Raw genomic sequence first — 19,803 nt, forward strand, 5'->3', positions numbered from 1 at the left:
GAATAAAATTAAAACAGGAGAAAATTTATTTAGAGTTTTTGTATCTTTTATTTGTAATTTGATACCGAGATAATGGTTCTTGCCTTTTTGTTTGTTTGTTCATATTAAGTACAGGAAAGTATTTTTTTATAATACTTTTCTGAAGTAATAATTTTATAAGTTACTCCATTTGAAATATTTGAAAAGAATACACTTAATACGGTAGACGGTAATTTAACAAAAAGATCGTGAAGATTAAACGGCAAGAGTTTAAATTAAGTATACGTCTAATGAGTGTTCAGCCCGCCAGTGCTCTTTTTACGCCATACGACTTATTCATAGCTAGGAACATTATGGGACGCGATATTTTTTATTCAACTGCAGTTCCTTCATAGCTTTCCCACGCACAGTACCTGCATGTGTGGACTATTTAGTCTTGGTGACGTCAGGCGAACGATTATTTTGTTGCACAGCAGCTGCTGCACTATGGTTTGTTTATTTATGTTGTTAATATATCAAGAGAAGTTTATAAACGATATGGTTTGGGTCTAGTGTGTAACAACGTTAGTTATTTTATCTTCCACAAATAAATATTCGACGGCCGATTGGCGCTGTGGGCAGCGACCCTGCTTTCTGAGTCCAAGGCCGTGGTTTCGCTTCCCAAAACTGGACAATGTTTGTGTGATGAACATAAATGTTTTTCACTGTGGTGTTTATCTATATATTGTAAGTATTTATTTATATTAATCATAGAGATTATTCATCAGTTATCTAAGAACCCATAACCCATATGTGTCCTCCTCTTCACGAGGCGACTAAGGGAATAAAACAGATAACGTTCAGCAGCGTCCTCTGTGCTACTGCCACCATCTTTTTTTTTTTATGTTGATGGAAATCTTCAAAGATACCCGACCTCAGGGAAGATTGAGGGTTATGTGGGATTTTAACCCACTAAAACCCCCTCGGTGGCCATACTCGGCACATATTTTGGAGGCTCCGGGATCTCCAAAGAACGCACCGGTGCCTCCCTCGTACAGCGCATGTAGAGCTCGTCCCGGGAGAGAATATTCCCCCGACCTCATTTGCCTCGCTATGGGCTACGGCAAGCTGTTGTCCTACCCTACTGCGATCACCAACCCGTCTGCCCAGCGTGGACGTTATGGGCAAACACCCCCTCCCCCCCTTAAAGAGGCCTTTAGTCCAGCAGTGGACTGTTATAGACTTGATGATAATTGATAAAAATGTTAACAGAGATTCCTTCTCCTTTCGTCACGGTTTGCCTGTCGTAAGAGTTTAGAAGTTGACAATACAATTGTTTCAGCACAGAAATGTCGCAAATTGTTAATCTACAACGATATTTAGTTGCCACATTTATTTACCTAGTACCTACCTTTCTTGGGAAAATAAATTAAATAAGTCTACTTCTACAATACACACATCGGCATCTAGCCCCAAAGTAAGCATAGTATGAGTAGATGACTGATGAATGTTTGAATTGAATATTTTTATAAATAAGTAATAGGTATACAAAAAAACATCGCACAAACATTTTCCAGTAGTGGGAATCGAACCAACAGCCTTTAAAACTGGCACAGAACAACTCAGAAAGCAGGGTCGCTACCCCCACAGCGCCAATCGGTGTTCAAAAATTGATTATGTAGCCGTATTGCTCAATTAGAGTACTAATAAATAATATTATATGCAAAAAGGACTGAAAATATTACCAAGCCAATTTTTTTAGGACTGCTCTCCTTGGTCTAGTAGTTAGCACTTTCGAACACGGACCGCGTGGCTCTGGATTAGATCCCCAGTTCTGATTCCATCGCTTAAAACTAACGGCTATGGCGGCATTTTTTAAATTTGACGACCTATCTGGTGCAGTGATGCGTTCTGTGGCTTTAAGTTAGAGGCCTGGGTTTGATTCCCTGCAGGGTAAATTTGGGAATTTATAATGTGTGAATTTACTCCGCTCTGGTCTTGTGGGAGTCGCGTAGAAACCGATTAGGGATTTAAGTTTAATAAAGCTGCCATACTCCATAACAGGTTAGCCTGCTACTATCTTAGACTGTATCACGACTTACCGCTAGGTGAGATTGCAGTCAAAGGCTTAATTTGTAAAAAAAAACATGATCCTTTAAAGCCCGCCAACCTAGATTGGAGTAATGTGATGGGTCAAAGTTAAGAATTCTTCACGCCTGTATCCGAGAATTGAGGAATCATTTGCCAGTAGTGGAACAATTAAGACTGAGGATGATATTGATTCTTATGAGTCAACGGTCCATTAGTCCATAAACTGGATCATTTCGACCAGGAACTTCAACATACACACGTACAAATTATTCCAGCTAATTTTTGATTTCCCGGTGAGTCAACGCCTCCCGTAGGAATACTAAAAGCGTCAATGCCAAATAGCGAATAACATGTGTTTATTTTTGAAGCACGTTTGCGTTTCCATAACAGCATCCCGTTTCTTGCTAACTTATTGTGTTGTGTCTAATAACATAGCGAGCAATAGTGAGTTAAGCGTCTTTAAGTAATTGCTACCACAGCATGGGATTCTATTGTTCTCTTATATTAAAACGCTAAGATATTTAATGAACAAAAGAAAGTGTTTTCTGAAGTAGGTACAAGTCACTAAGATTTAAAAATAAATGCAGAGTTCAAAAAGCGTTTAAGGGCCCGTTGAAGTGATGAGAGCTGAAATGTAATTTCCACGCCATTACGAGTTACGAGGCTCATCAGCGTGACTTAATTTCACCTAATTGCTAGCGACTTTACGGAATATTGCCGTCTACTTTATGACCAGGCTCAGAGCTTCATACTTTGTAATAAACGATAAAAATACTCTACTTTCATGCAGTATAATGCTTACTCATTTTACCTCATGATAGATCAAGGCGGATAATTAGACGAGCCGATTTTGATAAAAAAAAGTAACCTATTTGAGTAGTAGTAGAGTTTTCTGTGACGGAACTCGTTCGGAGCAGTGGCGTGCATATAGAACGAAGAAAATGTCCAGAACGAGTTATAAATAGTAAAGGGTAGGCTTTTTATAACTCTTACAATGCCTATCCTTAGGACTTTTTTAAACTCTTACTGCAGATTATCTTCATATTATATCATCTGCATACCCTGTGCATACCCTCTACGCAAGCCACTGCTCCGGAGACATACTATCGCCGTGCTTATTTTCGCCGCTAATCAGCATTGTTGTAATGCTGTGTTCTGATCTGAAGGGTGTGGTCGCTGGTGTAATTACAGACCTATGAGGCTTAACCATTACGCCTCAATACGGCGGGATGTTGTAGGACGTGCTCCTTGCACTTCCCACTTACCATCAGGTGAGCCATCTGCTTGGTCCGACAAGTATTACTATAAAAAAACAAACAACTGCTTCGCTTGGTGTTTTTTAAACATGACCGCCAAATGTTTTGAAGACCATAAAGCGGTGATATCTTTATGGTTAGATCTTCGGTCTTCCCGTCGTGGGGACCGAGTTCAATTCCCAGCACGTACCTCTAACTTTAGTAAGCTATGTGCGTTTTTGATTAAAATATCGCTTGCTTAAAGCAAGATGAAGGAAAACATCCTGAGGAAATCAGCATGCCTGAGAATTCTTTAAAAGCGTGTTAAATTTATCAATCCAAACTTGGACAGTGTGGTGGAGGAAACCCATGGCAGAACACATGTATGAGGCAGGTGAGATAAATTATCAAGGGCTAATATAAAAACAAAATGTTAATTATTTGGTGGCAAATAATAAACATTTTGTTTTTTTTATTGCATTTACATGATTGATTAAACACATCCTTGCCATTGCATCTACTCGTAGGTAAGAATATCTTGGTCTGTTCAAAGCAAATAACGTTCAGTTAATCTGAAAAGCAATCAACCCATTTCTCCGTTGCACAAAGCTGGAATTGCTATCGTAAATATTTCTGGCAGTAGTTTTGGTTCGATCTCTATCGAATTTCTTACTGGTGTTTTGGATAGCTGCCGATACGGAAATTTCGAAAGTTATGTTCACAAACTAACGCTTTTCGTGCTACCTTTATTTGAATTGTAATGGTAAATGAATGCCAGTTCAACAACGTAAATCAAAAATTACCTAAAGTTACGTTCAGTTTTAATGATATCGGTGATCGGTGATCGGTCAAACTTTATGTCATACAATACATTTTTTAAATCTATCTTTTGCTATATATCAAAAGAAGGTTTTGTCCTAACCATATGGTAGACAACCTGCAGCCCAAATGGTTAAACGTGGGAATTTGATATTTTAAGACAATATAATGTACCCAAATTCATTTCTAGAACACCTTTAGGGAAAAGTATGTCTGTATTAAGAATAGATTCGCAGGATATATATGGATATGCCCCTAAGCGCGGGAGAAAATTTGTGTGAAAGTTTGTCATTATTCATGTATTAATTTTTCATATCCATGAATCTATATATTTCTGTTTTTAACTATAAATGGGGAACACGTAAGTGAAGTATTGAAAATACTACCAACAAACGGTTGATAAATGGGATATCAGCAATTCTTGGCAGACGAAGTTGCAATCGATGTAAATCGAATCGAAATAACTGCCTCCTAGTAAGCTCGTAATATTATTATTTAATCGATCACAAAAAAGGCAAATATCCTTTTCAGTCTCTTTGTTCAGACTAATCTTCGGAACTTATAAACCGACTTGCGAGGATCTGGGCTACTTTTTATCTAGGGAAAATTGTTTGGACTACTTCTAGGCTACCTCATAACTCAAAAAGGGGCGAACGTAAATAAGTAGTTCGTAAAAAGTGTAACGCTTTGGTCAATTTCCATAATATTTTCATATAATATGATTAAAATATATGGATTTTTATTACGAGTAATAAGCATTAAACTTAGGTATACCTACTATATTATGGTGATATAATAGAGTACGCTAAATGCTTCTCTCATTTAATTGTACGGGTTATGTTTTTTCGCATATTTTATTTAATAAGTTCAAAGTTTATATAAAACGTAAGCTTACAGAAAAATCCTATAATAATATTAAGGATAACTTAAACGATAAAAAAAGCTTGGGTATGAATTGCTCTAGCTTCATAGCTTAATATAAATTTACTTTAAGATGGTAATAACAAAAAAAAAATTACCTGGCTAAGTTTGTTGTGGGCTCTTCAAAGACCAGGGCGCGTTTGGAACCCTCGTAGCTTTAGGTTTAAGTTGGCGAACTAATTTATCACCATCCCCTTACAATTATGTAAACATATATGTATGAACGCTCCAAAAGTTCCTGTGATAGGCCTTGAATGAATTTCATAATGCAAATCATAATTTCGGAACCGGTGGCATTTGAAACAGTGTTAAAGAGCTGCCAATTTAGCCACAAACCTGCTACCGTAGATGAAAAGTTAACATTTGCGTTCTTATCAGTGTTTTAGCAAAATTCCACGTAGTATATAACAACAGACATTTAGTTTCAAAGTACTTTTATAACTTCGGTATTATATTAATGCTATCAGTAACACATGTAGACCATTATTTATAACTACAACTGTTAAGATACATTCAAGCATTATTTATGTCAACAATTTAGATCCAAAGTATACAACTGCGGTGTGAGTGAGATTCAAAGCATATAAATAATAAATGCTATGCTAGCAGTAAACATGAAGCGCGTTCCCGGTGGTAATCTGTATTGCTTCCTTCCGTCACACCGGCGACGGGCGGCGCAACGCGGAAATCAGTGACGGGGCTACGAGAGGCACCTATAATCATGACTGGGAAATGGACTGAATCAACAGGTCGACCAAATGAAATATTATATTTGCATGGGAAAAAGAATTTGAGGGCGGCATTGGGTATTTGGAGTATTTGTGTTGTTATGAGATTTTGTAATATATTTTGAGAAATATAATATCAAATAGAATGATCAACGGGAAAAATAAAAAGATTTGTGGAAAAACTGACAGAACTCAGAAAGTAGCAAAGCTAAAGTGGCAATAGGCAGGGCACTACTAAATTAGTAGCCTAGCCACTAATAAACTAATACATCAATGGCCTGATAAACGTTGGTAGACCTCCCATTTGGTTAATATACAATATTACGGCCGATAAGGCAGTGGGCAGCGACCCTGCTTTCTGAGTCCAAGGCCGTAGGTTCGAATCCCACAACTGGACAATATTTGTGTGATGAACATGAATGTTTTCAGTGTCTGGGTGTTTATCTATATATTATAATTATTTATGTATATTATTCATAAAAATTATTCATCAGTTATATACCCAGTGGCGTGCACTTCATACATGCACAAAACCACTGCATACCCTAAAAATTTTGTATTATTAAGGGGAAGGATTTTTCCATATTATTGCCATTTTCCTTCTTTATGCATACCCTGGTCAGAAACCTTGTGCACGCCACTGCTAGTACCCATAACACAAGCTACGCTTACTTTGGGACTACAAATATGAATCGGTGAAGCGGTGATAGCGCATTGGGTAGGAGCTGGACTTTACTTTCGGCGGGCCAAGTTCGAATCCCAGCGTGGTTGACTACGGCGTTAACCCTATCTCATTGTGGGAGGAGACCCGTGCTCTGTAGTGAGCCGGTAATGGGTTGGTGTGATGATGATGACAATATGAAAATGGTCGCAGTGGGTCGCTGTTTATACGAAAATATAGGACAGTGGAATTTGGAATCGCTCTACACTAGTACAGGGGTGGCCTTTGCTAAAAAATGTGTCGAAATATGTTTGATATAATTGTGTTTTACCTATTTTAATTATTGAATTGAAGCTATTAGCACACTATAATTTGTTTACGATGGTGCGCAAACTACTGTCGTAAATAACAATTAAGTACTGAAAATTCAAAGGCATAGTTATTGATATTGAAGAAAATAATGCCACCGCCAGTCTGCTAGGCGAATTTACATATCGACTATTATTTTGAAATATTGTCACGGAGTATACAATAACTCAAGCCTTACATTAGTGCTTAAGAGCGAAGTTTAAAGGATTTACCGACTTGTTAGTTTGTTGTTTACATTATCAGTTAAGTCACGTCTAACCCATCAAGTGGACAGTAGACTATTGTTCTGGTGTTAATTGTATTTCGACAAATTTGCTACATTTTCCTTACTAATAAGTATATTATGATTGATAACTTTGTGACAAGGTAGTTCCCTTAGGCATATTTTTCATTAAGTCATTATTACATTTTTCTATTAAGAAAATATATTTTATTTAAAAAAAAAAAGTTGTTGAATAGTGTTGCCAGGGATAAAACGATGACCTCCCACTATCTGATAGGCCTCCAGAGCAACACTTCGCAGGGCATGCAAAGAACAGGTCCAACAAACTGCCGCCTTGTGTCTATTGACATGAGACGTAGGCATTAACCCTCATGTGTAATCACATCCTGAAGACCGATGCTGCTTCTCGGATTAAAAATATTCTTCATCTTTCTAAGTCTTATTATTATTTTTGATCAAGCTTCACTCATATAGCCCCAGTTAAAATACTTATATAAATATTGATTATTTACAGGATATTTTGCAAAATCATGTCTGTCTGATCTTACTCTACGATCGCGCGGATAGGTTGGAATGCAGAGAAGCCGGGAGTGAACTTTGCAGACCCAATTCATAGCTTGAATTCCTTTATAAACTATGACGGGATTTATGCTATGATTTGATTCATGCCATTGGGTAAAAAAATGAGTTATTTAAACTACAACAAGAGTAGAGTCTTGTCTGAACCTGGTATCACCCGTTCGAATTAATTTTTCTACCTGTAATGTACTTACATATACTATAATAGAAAAGGTAAAAGCAATAAATCTTCTTTTACACTTCAGACATGTACCAATGAGCCTGTCTGTGTTCAGACGAAACTAATTAGCCGAGACTCGGCCTCTCAGATCCCACCCACTATGCCTCCCTCACAATTTACCGTAACCAAAAAGTTATAAGACCGTCTACCTGCTCGTATGTACTCTTCCCGTTGAATTGCACCTTACTTTAACAGTGCCCTTATCAAATACATTGTGGGTTAAACCTGCCGCAATCACACTGTCATATTAATTATCGATTCGCCCCAAAATAAGACTCACAAAGGCGAAGTATAAAAACACCATAGAACTACGAGTAAGTTTTACTCGTAAGTATTCACAACTCAAACTTATTAACTACAGGATATAAACAAAAATATACAAAAGTTATATACACTCTTTTAGAATAAGCCAGTTTTGAAATTGTATAAATTTTAAATTCACTCTTGTCTGGCTTATTCTGAGGCCAATGAACACCCTAATGATCAAGACGTAAGCCAGGCGATTGTGCGTTTCGGTACGGTGTCGCGTAAAAACTGTTAACGGGTATGGCTTATAACCTAAATGGTTAGGCAACTACCGTATTGACTGCATCTTCAGTTGGATTACAGTGAAGGATTAACTTGTATTGAATTAAAAAAAGCGTTTTACTCAAAATTATAAAAACATTGCCTCACCCGGTAAATAATACTCTTTCTTTCTTATTTGTTTCTGTTAATATCTAAAGATTCAAGGAACGTATTCGCAATTACGAATACGACATTTGGTCGTGTGAGTATTATTATTAGTTACAGATGTCGACTGTCGTTTATCAATATAAACGACAGTCGACATCTGTAATACTTGCTTTGTGACTTTGAATATATGCGCGCACACCATCAATACGGTTAGCGACAGATGTTCGATACCGATGTAGTTAAAGAGACGGCAAGCAATATTTGATTTGGTTGTTAATACTATATGTAGGTACTTAAAAAAAAATTGCTATAAACTTACTATAATACCTATACAGTGATGTTTTAAGGCGGAAATAATGTGAAAACTATTGATGTACTCCTGTACATACTACAAATGAAGAGGTATATGGTTCGCATGCAACAAACAATTTTAAAACTTTGTTTTTTGTTGTGGGCTGTAATAAAAAAATAAGGTACTTACGTACTTTTATTTTATTTAATTACACTCTCTTTCAATATTTTCGATGATCGTTATAATGTGCTTAATCGTAATCGTGTTTGATTTTACGCAAATGTGGAACCGTAGTCAATTTAACAATATTATATTAAAACAGTAGGAATAAGGATAAAGTTCATTTTAAAAGCGGTAAATCAACCTAATCATATTTTTCGAATTTTATTTTTAATCGCATTTACTTATTTACGCTCAATAAAAATTAGAGGTATTTATCACTAGGCTAGATGGCGATGTGTGAATATATGTATTAATAACCAGGGCCGACTCTGAGACACGGGGTTGGAACAAAACCAATTGCCCAACTTCAGACAGAATATACCGGTATATCCTGGACATAAAATTAAAACTTATCTACAAAATTTAGGCAAATTTCAGTCCGTAACTATGACTGTATCAAATCCAATGGTCTTTTTACAACCGTATCTTGGCCTATTGGGCTACAAGTTTAGCGGCCCCAGCAGTATGTTGCGCACCTGTGTAAGTCCCAAGAATCCGGATAATGTAGTTATTAGCAAAATTTAATTCTTAGAAAATATTCGTAAGTTACCGATGAATTTGGCAATTCCAGGTTATTTCAAATGGAAAAGGAGGTTTTTTGTTTAACTGATTTTTTAACATTCAATTATTCATTAAAATCATGTTAATTCATGCCTGTAATAAAGATTTTGTATTTATCCTAAAAATACTTAGGATGATTGCACATATAGATTCCAAAACCGTATTTTGCAATCGTCCTAGTGGATTTGCAAATTCGGTTTGTTCGCTTATCCTGGGACACACACTTATAGAAAATTTAAATTAAGTGGTGCTAACCGAGATTAAGGGTGTCAACCCAATGACCTATTAAAATGTATAGGTGTAATATACCCAAAAACACGTAGGTAATCTTTGTTCAAACATTGCTATACGCCTAACCAACGCAACACATAATTTAGGAAGCATTCTTGTTAGCCATAAAAAATAGCCTTAACATGATACCACCATCATGTGGACGTAGCTTATTGCCATAATAAAACGATTAAAATTCATTCGTGTGTAAGATACTTTAAAACCTCTATCGTAAATCTCTAGAAAAGTAGAACGAATAAATCCGGATAATTCATTTCATAAAAGAGGGCTTTTTAACTCTTGTCTTTCTTTATTACATTAATGGGGAGGATACACGGCCAAAAAGATTTCTAATTTATATTTTTTTTAAACTCGCAACATTGAGAGAGGTCTACGCCTGGCAGTGGAACATTTTGTGGGCGGTTAATAATTATAAGTAATTTAAAAGAAAAAGCATTCCTTGTTTTTATCCGAATAAGAAAAATAAACATGCCCTACTTAAATGCAAGGTGAAAGATTACATACTGTTTTTTTTTCTACGTGCACAAGTACAAATTCGCAGTACAACTTTTTTTGTCTTAGAAAAGATATAACACGTCGCAGTGTCACCTTGCGATCTCTGAAGAACCTTTTGAGGGCGGCACAAAGTGCTTTCAGAAGGGCTTTACAATGGACAAAGATGCTGGCGTCAGACGAAGGGTACACTTCAGAAAATCTCAAAGCCGAAAAAGGGCTAGCTTCCTGTGAAAGTATTTGAACAAGCCTACTATAAATGTATACTCGAAGATGTTATGTATATCCCAACCCTAAGTATTATTGTTTAAGTAAGGACTGAGGTTAATCCGGAAAAATGAATTGAAATTGAAATCTCAGCTAAGCTCAAAGCCATATTTGCATACTCCAGAAAAAATTAAGTACGGAAAAATTCTCAATTTGGCTGGGCCATAAACATTTGAAGCATAAAACGACTGTAAATTTCAAATTCAAAAAACAAAAAATAAATGCTAATGCTTTAGATTATTTAGAACTTATCAGTGTCAATAATAGGAGTTTTTATTTTGCTAACGTCTTAGGTTAACGTGCAACATTTTCTTTCAACAATTTTTTATTTTTGACTAAAAAAAATAAGTTGGTTGTGTTTTGAACCTGCAGTCTTATAAACTCAGTGAACCTGCTCTGTTGAGCTAACGGAGATTCATAAATATTCATAATAAGTTACACACTTCGCATAACTATCTTACTATAACTTAATCGTTAAATAAAGAAAGCGAAGACGTGGCGACGATCGTTCCATCTCTGATTAGAATTTGAAACGTAACAGAGTTTATTTCACTGCGTCTGATACGATCGTAGTTAAAACTAATTCACATGCAGGCAGCATTGACTAAAGATTTTAGAGCTATTTTTGATGTTCCGAGCAATGCTCTGACGCGATAAGATCTGTCATGTAAAATGATGAAACACGCCGCTAAGAAATAAAACATTTTTAACTCTAAGATTCAACACAAAGCCGGTAGAGTATTGACGGCAACCTCGCTCTGCTTAGCCTCTGACATGTGCGCGTTTGAATCAGCGCTAGGAGACCGCTTCTTACCTATAATCATTAGTATGATACCGCAATAAACTATACGACTTGACACCAGGCAAAGCCACTGGACGGCGACTTCGCGTTGCTTAGTTTCTGACCTGCGCTTGAAGCAGCGCTCTACTAGGAGGTGGCTTTCTGACCAGATACAATAGCTTCAAACAACAGTGCGTAGTTTAATCCTGACTGAATTAAGGCTAATGCTCGTGTGTTTCCCTTGCCACGAATCCAGCATGGTCTCCTCGAAATATGCTGGAGGGTAGATTCGAAACGTGTGTTCAAAAATCATCAATTTCAAATGGATGCAGAAGATGTTTTGCCATTGTGTTTATCAAACCAATTTTTAAATTACCAAACTAACTTATTAAGATTCAAGGTTCGACTAATTTCGCATGGAAATACTGCAGTTAAAACAATATTAACAATAAGTTAAGCTCTTAATTACAATTTCAAAATAAAATTAAGTAGTTTCAACTACCTAATTAAGATACGAAACAAAGATTTCAATAATTCAAAATAGATTTTAAGCCTTTCAACTTTTTAATTAATATAACCGGAGCCGGATAACATTTAAAAAACTCGAATATCATTTTCTAACGCTCAACAGTTTAATTTTCGGCAAATCCCTGACATTATTACATAAAACTACGAAACGCAACGGTTTAAGTACAGTAGATAGTTACGTATATTTTTTTTTCCCAAAGTAGTTTTTTTAAGTATAATATACATAGACCGTGCAAAGCTTGGTGCAATCATCACACCTGATGGTTAAACTATAGTCTTCTTTTTTTTTTTTAGCAAGCTGACTCTCATGATTTTTCACTCTTCATTGTCGAGAAATATAAATGCATAAAATCCGACTTTCAGAAATATTTTTAAAACATGCAACATAATTTATTCAATATATTTTGATCACTTACACTTTTTGATTGAACATAAGTTCTCTATGCAGGTCCATGCGCAGCGGGTTCTCGATACAGGGGTTGGCCAAGCGGCGCGGGGCGATGAGACCGTCGCCCGCGCCCTCGCCCTCTTGTACCATCGCCACGGCTGTCAGCCCGAACTCGGGGACCAGCGTGGGACCAGCGCCCACGCCGCACTCGTTTACCGTGCCCACTGCCAGCGCTGTGAACAAAATTGTATCTTTGTAATCCACCGGTACGTAACTACGTTTATATTTTGGTGGTTAAAGGCTCCGGCGGTGGCTAGCTACCAAACTGGCGGCAAAGACATGCCGCTAAGCGATTTGGCGTTCCGGTACTATGTCGCGTGAAACCGATTATGGATATTAGCTTAATAAAACTGCCATAATCCTTAAGAGGTTAGCCAGTTAGCATATTGGACTTATCAGCAGGTGAGATTGCAGACAAGGGTTAACTTGTAGTGAAATAAAAAAATGAGTGCTGCTAAATGAGGTTGAAACTACTGAAAATATAAATTATCTATGATTGAGTTGGATTTGGAATGTAGTATGCCGTGTGTTGACGGCATATCGGAATATATTACCACCACTCCGCCTCTTCTCGCGGTTGTCCTGCGAGGTGACTTAGGGAATATAACAGAGAACGGGCAGCAGAACCGATTTTGAACCATGTTTGTGACTAAATGCTGAACGATTTAGTAAAATAATAACAGAGTTACCTTTGAAAATTTTAATTACGTTCTTCTTACAATTATTTCTTAGAATTTTCAGATAAAATACAAAAACTCATTAATGAACATTTTGTTGGTTTTAATTTTTTATGACTTTTCTTATGATGATATTCCCTGCTATTTTAAGAGGTTAAATCACCTTAAAATAATTACATTAATATAAGATGAACTCAACGACTCCAGGGATGAAAAAAAATGCAAAAATCCGTTTCCGACGCGATTTAAATTAAATTTCAAGGTCATATGAGAATCACAATCAAGACATATTATTCGGAAAAGAAACCAATTTATTATACATACGTAGATACTTACATAATAATTAAGTTATTAAAACATAGGCAATTAATAAATTAACTGCTGACAAAAGCAGCTATAATTAGCAGAACTAGAAACTGCAACCTTACATATTATTAAGAAAACCTTGCTTTCGTTAAATAAGTATTATTTATTATGATAAGCCTAGTTATTACGTAACTTTACCAACGCACACTTGAAACCATATAAACGAGCTACTTCAAAAGTATAATCCAACACATTAAGTGAATTGGATAAAAAATGAATTTTAAATCTGCCATTTGTATTGCAGTTTTTTAAGAGTTACCATTATTTTACTATAATAATTAAATAGTTCAAACAAACTAAAAAAACACGCTTGGTATAAAAAACTAAAATAATTTATTTCTTTTAGTTTATTCATAATAGCGATTTTTTTTAGTTTTTCTTGATCTATTATTTTTATTAGAGCAAAATTAATCGGTAACCCATCCACCATTAAAGAGATAATTTTTTTTTTTTTATTCAGCGTGCCCGTCTCTCGAAATGCAAGTTCTAATTATTATTTAAAAAAGGCCATTAAAAAGTAATAGCTAACGCCCTCTACCATCTAGTAGCTTAATGTTTTCTGTGGAATTTGTTAGGTACGCGAACGCCATAGGTTTTTTCATTTGGGTCTAGATGGCGCTGTAGTAATTAGTAAAAAATCTTATTTTTTATAGTGAAAATTGGAATAATCTTTTCAGATTAGTGTATTGTCATCGGTCCTCGATATGTCTACAAAGTTTGAAAGAAATCTGACCGTTTAAAGTGAGTCAAAATCGCGCCCAAAGAAGTCGGTTACAAACAAACATACAAGTGAAGCTAAAACCGTGTAAAAATAATATCAAAAAAAAATAAGTTTGTTACAAAAGATCAAAGTTCACAATATAACTTTAACCTCTAGACGTCTTTGAAACACACACAATAAAACAATGTGGAGACTTAAGAAGTACAAGGAGATATTGTTATTTAATAATAAATATCTTGTTAGCAATATTTCAGAATAAATATTCTTCTTGCGAGTTTAACATTTCACCTTTCTGCGAAGAATTCTCGTCCATTTTCTGTTTAATAAGTTTTTGAACTGTAATCTAAGCGCAAAAGATATGGTCGACACTGGTTGACTTGCTACCTAATACTTCTATGACATTGGGAAATTCTTTAATACCCGGCTACCTTAAACGTAAAACAAACGATTACGTTATGAAAAGTATCTCATGAATCAGCGATGATATCACCTCACTTGGGATTCGCATTGCTTAAATACTGTGTTACACCAGCATTTGAAACGAGTTTCTGTAATCGTTTTTTTTGAATGATGTTCGTTAATTTAGTATTATTTAGAATACAATCTTTATTCCTATAGGATTAAAAATGCCATGCCGCGGCCGGCGCGCTTTAGGCAACATATTGGCAATTTGAGAACGTAGTGGGAGGCTTTGGCCGAGGCTAGTTACCACCCTACCGACAAAGACGTGCCGCTAAGCGACGATGTAGTGTTCCGGTGCGATGTCACGTTTAAAACGATTAGGGGTATGCCTACCATACTCCCGGTAACAGGTTAGCCCGCTACTGTTTTAGACTGCATCATCACTTAGCAACAGGTGAGGATACAGTCAAGCGCTATTTGTAGTGGAATAAAAAAAAATACTACCTTAGGTAACCTACGAGTATATATTTATTCTTAGAAAATTCTAAGCACCCAGTTGCGAACAAGTGTCCTTGTCTAATGAACGCTAGCACAACGACTACTTCCAGACGAAAATTTTAAGTTCCCGGTGAGTACTGACCATTAAACTGACTTTGCTCCAGCCCTGAAAACGAAACTCATATGTTAACTGGATTTTCTAGATGATCCTAGGAGATCCACCACCACAACCTAGGAGAGCGGAAAGGTTGGCAGGCTGTATTAGGTAAAAAAACTATCATAATTACATTTTCTCATCGGTTTTTGTATATTGCTAGGTTGTCTGCTTTTTCGCCTTTCTGTTAGCAAGAATTGCATTCAAACTAACAATTAAACGTCTTAAGGAAACGTGCTTCATATGAAGTCACAGACAGACAACTATCTATCTAACTTCTACTAAATTTAATACGACGATATAAAATGTTATGTTGACGGCTGATTGGCGCAGTTGGCAGCGACCCTGCTCTCTGAGTCCAAGGCCGTGGGTTCCCACAACTGGAAAATGTTTGTGTGATGAACATGAAGGTTTTTCTGTTTGTTTATCTGTATATTTCATAACTCAATTTGTCAAAAAAAATAGAAAATTTAACGTAATAAATTTGCAAAAGATTATATTCTTATCTATTTTTATATTTATTATGTTTTTTTTTGTTTATATTTCCAATCAGTATATAAGTATTTTTGTATATAATTCATAAAAATATTCATCAGTCATCTAAGTACCCATAGCTTCGCTTACTTTGGGTACCCATAGCTACTGGCGATGTGTGTGTTGTCGTTGTATATTTATTTATGTAGATAAATGTACCTACGAGGAAATGAACTTGCGAAAAAATACATTAGTATTCCATAACAATCTAAGAGCTGTTTAAAATTTTTCGAGTAAACCTTATGTCTTGTGTTGTGACTGATTTCACATATTTCGGCGTACGAAATTGTTTTGCACATCTAATTTATACGGCCGAGATGATGCATACGTTGCGTTTTTATTTCTTTAAATCGTAAGTAAACATGAATTATAAATATTTGGTACAAGGTAAAAGAAAATGTTTACGATAAAAATTAAAGCTTAAAACCATGGAATTTACGCAACTCCATTATACGATTTAAATGAAATAACACAACAATTCATTTACTTAAAATATTGTGCACTTGGGGCTGCCTCGCTGTCTCGTCATAAATATCTATTATATCTCATTGTTCGGATTTCGTGCTCCAGATAATTTCAAATATATATATTGTAATCCAAATCAGCTTTTATACTGCCTTCCTAGTTGGCAGTAGTTCAACAGCGTATGCAGTAAGCATTTCTACTTATTATTCCTCAGACGTTTTGTATTCTTTAGGAATTATATCGTTCAACATTATATTGTTATAGTAAAGATATTTGCAAAAATGAGGTTGAATATCTGGCGAGGCAATCAGATGAACAACCTCTATAATATTTACTGATCAAAGTTTTGAACTCTCTTATCTCTGTTTCTTCTTCTTGAAGCCCTCAACCAAAAAGGCAGTCGACACATACTTTCTTTCAAACCTTACTAGAGACTTCGCTTTACAATCTAACGTTGCAAGATAAGAATAGGGAATAGGGATTTTCAATTTGGAAGACGTGGTTACGTCAAAATCAGGCTTACGTATTATCTATACTTATTTAATAAATACCCTGTGTTCACGTAAATACCAACTTATATAGGTCGAAATTCCAATTAAACTTTTGTTACATGCTTTTTCCTCTCCATGCCAGAACTCCATTGTAACTTTTGCCAAATTTGGAGCAAGACCTCTTTTAAAATTAAATTTTCAGGATACTCGTTAAAAATATTTGGTTAAAATGTAACTAATTTAAATATTTTTTCCGTGTGCTAACCCACATATTCCTGTTTTAACACAATTTCAACTAGGAACCACTCGTTGCTGCTCGTTATCGCCCGCCATGAATGACCCCGTTTCCTGTGCTTCGGACAGCTGGAAATACTAAAGTTATAAACTTTTGAAATTCAGTTACTAACTGGGATGAAAGTTGAGCACTCGATGAAAATGGTTAGGTAATTGAAATTTCGCGATTGAAAAGCGATAGTTCTGATTTATTGGTTAAGCCAATTAGTGTCCTTCGATTCTGGATAGTTAATCACTAGCCTTCAGTTCTTTAAAATTCAACAGATACTGACAGTTCAGTGCAGTAATTTTAATTAAATAAGATTTTGGACCCATAACTCGTACGCACATCTCGTTAAATGTAGTGAAGTTATGGATTTTAGTTTCTCTTAAATCGATACCTCAACTAAGTGTTCAATTTCCACCCGCTCGACAATGGGCGTATCTATTACAATACAAAACATAGGAAAAAGGGAAATATTAGTTTAATATGCCATCTGTTAATTCTTAAAATATCTATCAAATTTTACTTCCATTAGTCGTGGCCAAACTAGAAATAGCATTGTGTTATCATAGAATCGTTGGGCGTTGGAACCCAAAATGCAATGTGGAATAGCAACCCCGCGCTGGTAAGCAGTTTTGGTAGCCAACAAGTGGACAGACATAAAAAACTAAATAACAGTGTATTTTTATTAAAATGTCTATGTTCAGACGGCATCAAGCGCACCGCTAAAGGCCACTGGCACAAACCGAGGAATCGGAACTTTCTTCACAAGACCAGCAGTCTAGGTCCATCGGTTGCTATGATCATCATGATGATGATATCATACATCAAGTCTGTTAGAACGTTTTTAAAAACTAATTTAAATTCTTTAACTAGCCGAATAAATAAAGCTATTTAATGTGTCATAAAAGTCATTTGTTACTTTCACTAAACTAATAAAGAACGATTCATTAAAGTGTGAAATTATAACTACTTTATGCCATTAAAAGCGGACGGCCAGTAAGTAGGGTTCACGCATTAGGTACTTTACTTTAATATTACATTACATTTCTGTTATATTGCTGTAAATTATTAATTTAGTCAAATTATATTTGCATAAATGATCTGACAATGACACAATAATTATTAACTTTATGACTTAGCACAAATTATAACATTTGATAGCTCAAAACGAAGGGCCTACAAAAAATAATAGGTTTTTTTACGTTATTAAGTGCCAAGCGAACAAAAAAAACGGGTGACTCGACGCGGTGGGTAAGGGTTTATTGCGTTGTATAAAAGATGAAAGTTTATCAGACAATTGTATGACAGAAGAACTTTATTTTGCTAAATAACAATAAACATTTTTTACTTTCGTTAATATATGCAGATATATTAACGAAAGTAAAAAATGAAATGTTTTTAATGATTTTTTCCAGTTTGAAAAAAAATACGGCAACCCTACAGTAAGTATATCGCGATAGGAAACAAACGGACTCGGACATTGTGTGCCAGAATAATCGGAAGTGTGTGACAAATGTGATAAGTTGACGTATGTAGCATTCATGTTTAGAGTTTGTTTGTACACACGATTATTTAACTGCGCAGTAAAAGTTTACATACCTTCATTAATAAGAATGGCTTTATTCAAGCGTTAAAGTAGGTTGGCACGTATGCCTAACTCTTATGCGCTATATAATTACTCATTAGCATTTAAAGAATGCGGGGTGTCACCTGTCAAAACACATAAACGATTTATTTCAAGTATAAGTACTTTTGAAATACAGTTGATCTTTTCTAACACCTTGTCTTCAACCTACCTTGTCATTAAGAAATTCATCAATTTTATAGTATTTTAAATTATTAATCATACTTGAGTATATGCAATAGATAAGTATTTTTACAAAAAAAAGGTGACTGAAACTTGTCTATTGCATTAATTAAGCAAGTTAGCTTTTTTGTGTAAATAAAATGCATAGTAGTCAATTCAAACAATATTATATTATATCTATTTAAAATTCAGTCTAGGTTTAAATATAGTATTATCTTTAGGTTTATGATAATCTATTATTCTCACAAAACACTCTGTGAAGATCTAATAAGATAACGACCTCTGGCACAACGGCAAGAGTGGAATTGCCTGGTTTCCGGTCTGTTCCGATGGGAGGCTTCGGCCGTGGCTTATTACCACCATACCGAAAAAGATGTGCCGCCAAGCGATTTAACATTCCTGCACGATACAAACTGATATATGGGTATAACTTATATAAAAAATAAAAATATTGTTCTATACCAGCTTGTCGCTAAACCATTGACAACGATCGATTCAACAGTACATAAGGACCTACTTTATGGTAATTTTTATCAATGAATTTTTTTTATATCAGTATCATACGTAATAAAATAATTGTTATCAATGCACGATTATCTGAAACAAGAAAATTTAAAGCCTAAAATAGTTTCATAAAACCTAAAGGATAACGGAAGATAAAAGATATTATAAACAAACGTATTGGTTTTCAATATCTGTGTACACGATTAGAAATAACTTTGATAAATACAGTTGCGATTAAATATATATGTTAACATGAGAAACGAGGAAAGAGATTAGTAGGTTTAGCTATAAATTTTATATAGATATTAAAACACAAATTTATATAAAAATTTACATCAATTCAACAATCTTAAATAAATAAATATACTACGACAATACACACATCGCCATCTCGTCCTAAAGTAAGCGTAGCTTGTGTTATGGGTACTAAGATAACTGATAATATTAATATAAACACCGAGACACTGAAAAACATTCTTATTCATCACACAAATATTGTCCAGTTTCGGGAATCGAACCCACGGCTTTGGACTCAGAAAGCAG

General features: G+C 35.3%; 1 protein-coding gene across 1 annotated transcript in view; it reads right to left on the minus strand.

The window, feature by feature from the left end:
* LOC120625619 (protein FAM107B) overlaps positions 1-19,803 on the minus strand; it is a 65,265-nt gene that overhangs the window by 12,446 nt on the left and 33,016 nt on the right. The window contains exon 2 of the mRNA XM_039892701.1: positions 12,330-12,534. Within this exon, the coding sequence (XP_039748635.1) occupies positions 12,330-12,534 (205 nt within the window). The remainder of the gene's footprint in view (positions 1-12,329; positions 12,535-19,803) is intronic.

The sequence above is a fragment of the Pararge aegeria genome, chromosome 8 (genome assembly GCF_905163445.1).
Source record: "Pararge aegeria chromosome 8, ilParAegt1.1, whole genome shotgun sequence".
NCBI classification, from domain to species: Eukaryota; Metazoa; Arthropoda; class Insecta; order Lepidoptera; family Nymphalidae; genus Pararge; species Pararge aegeria.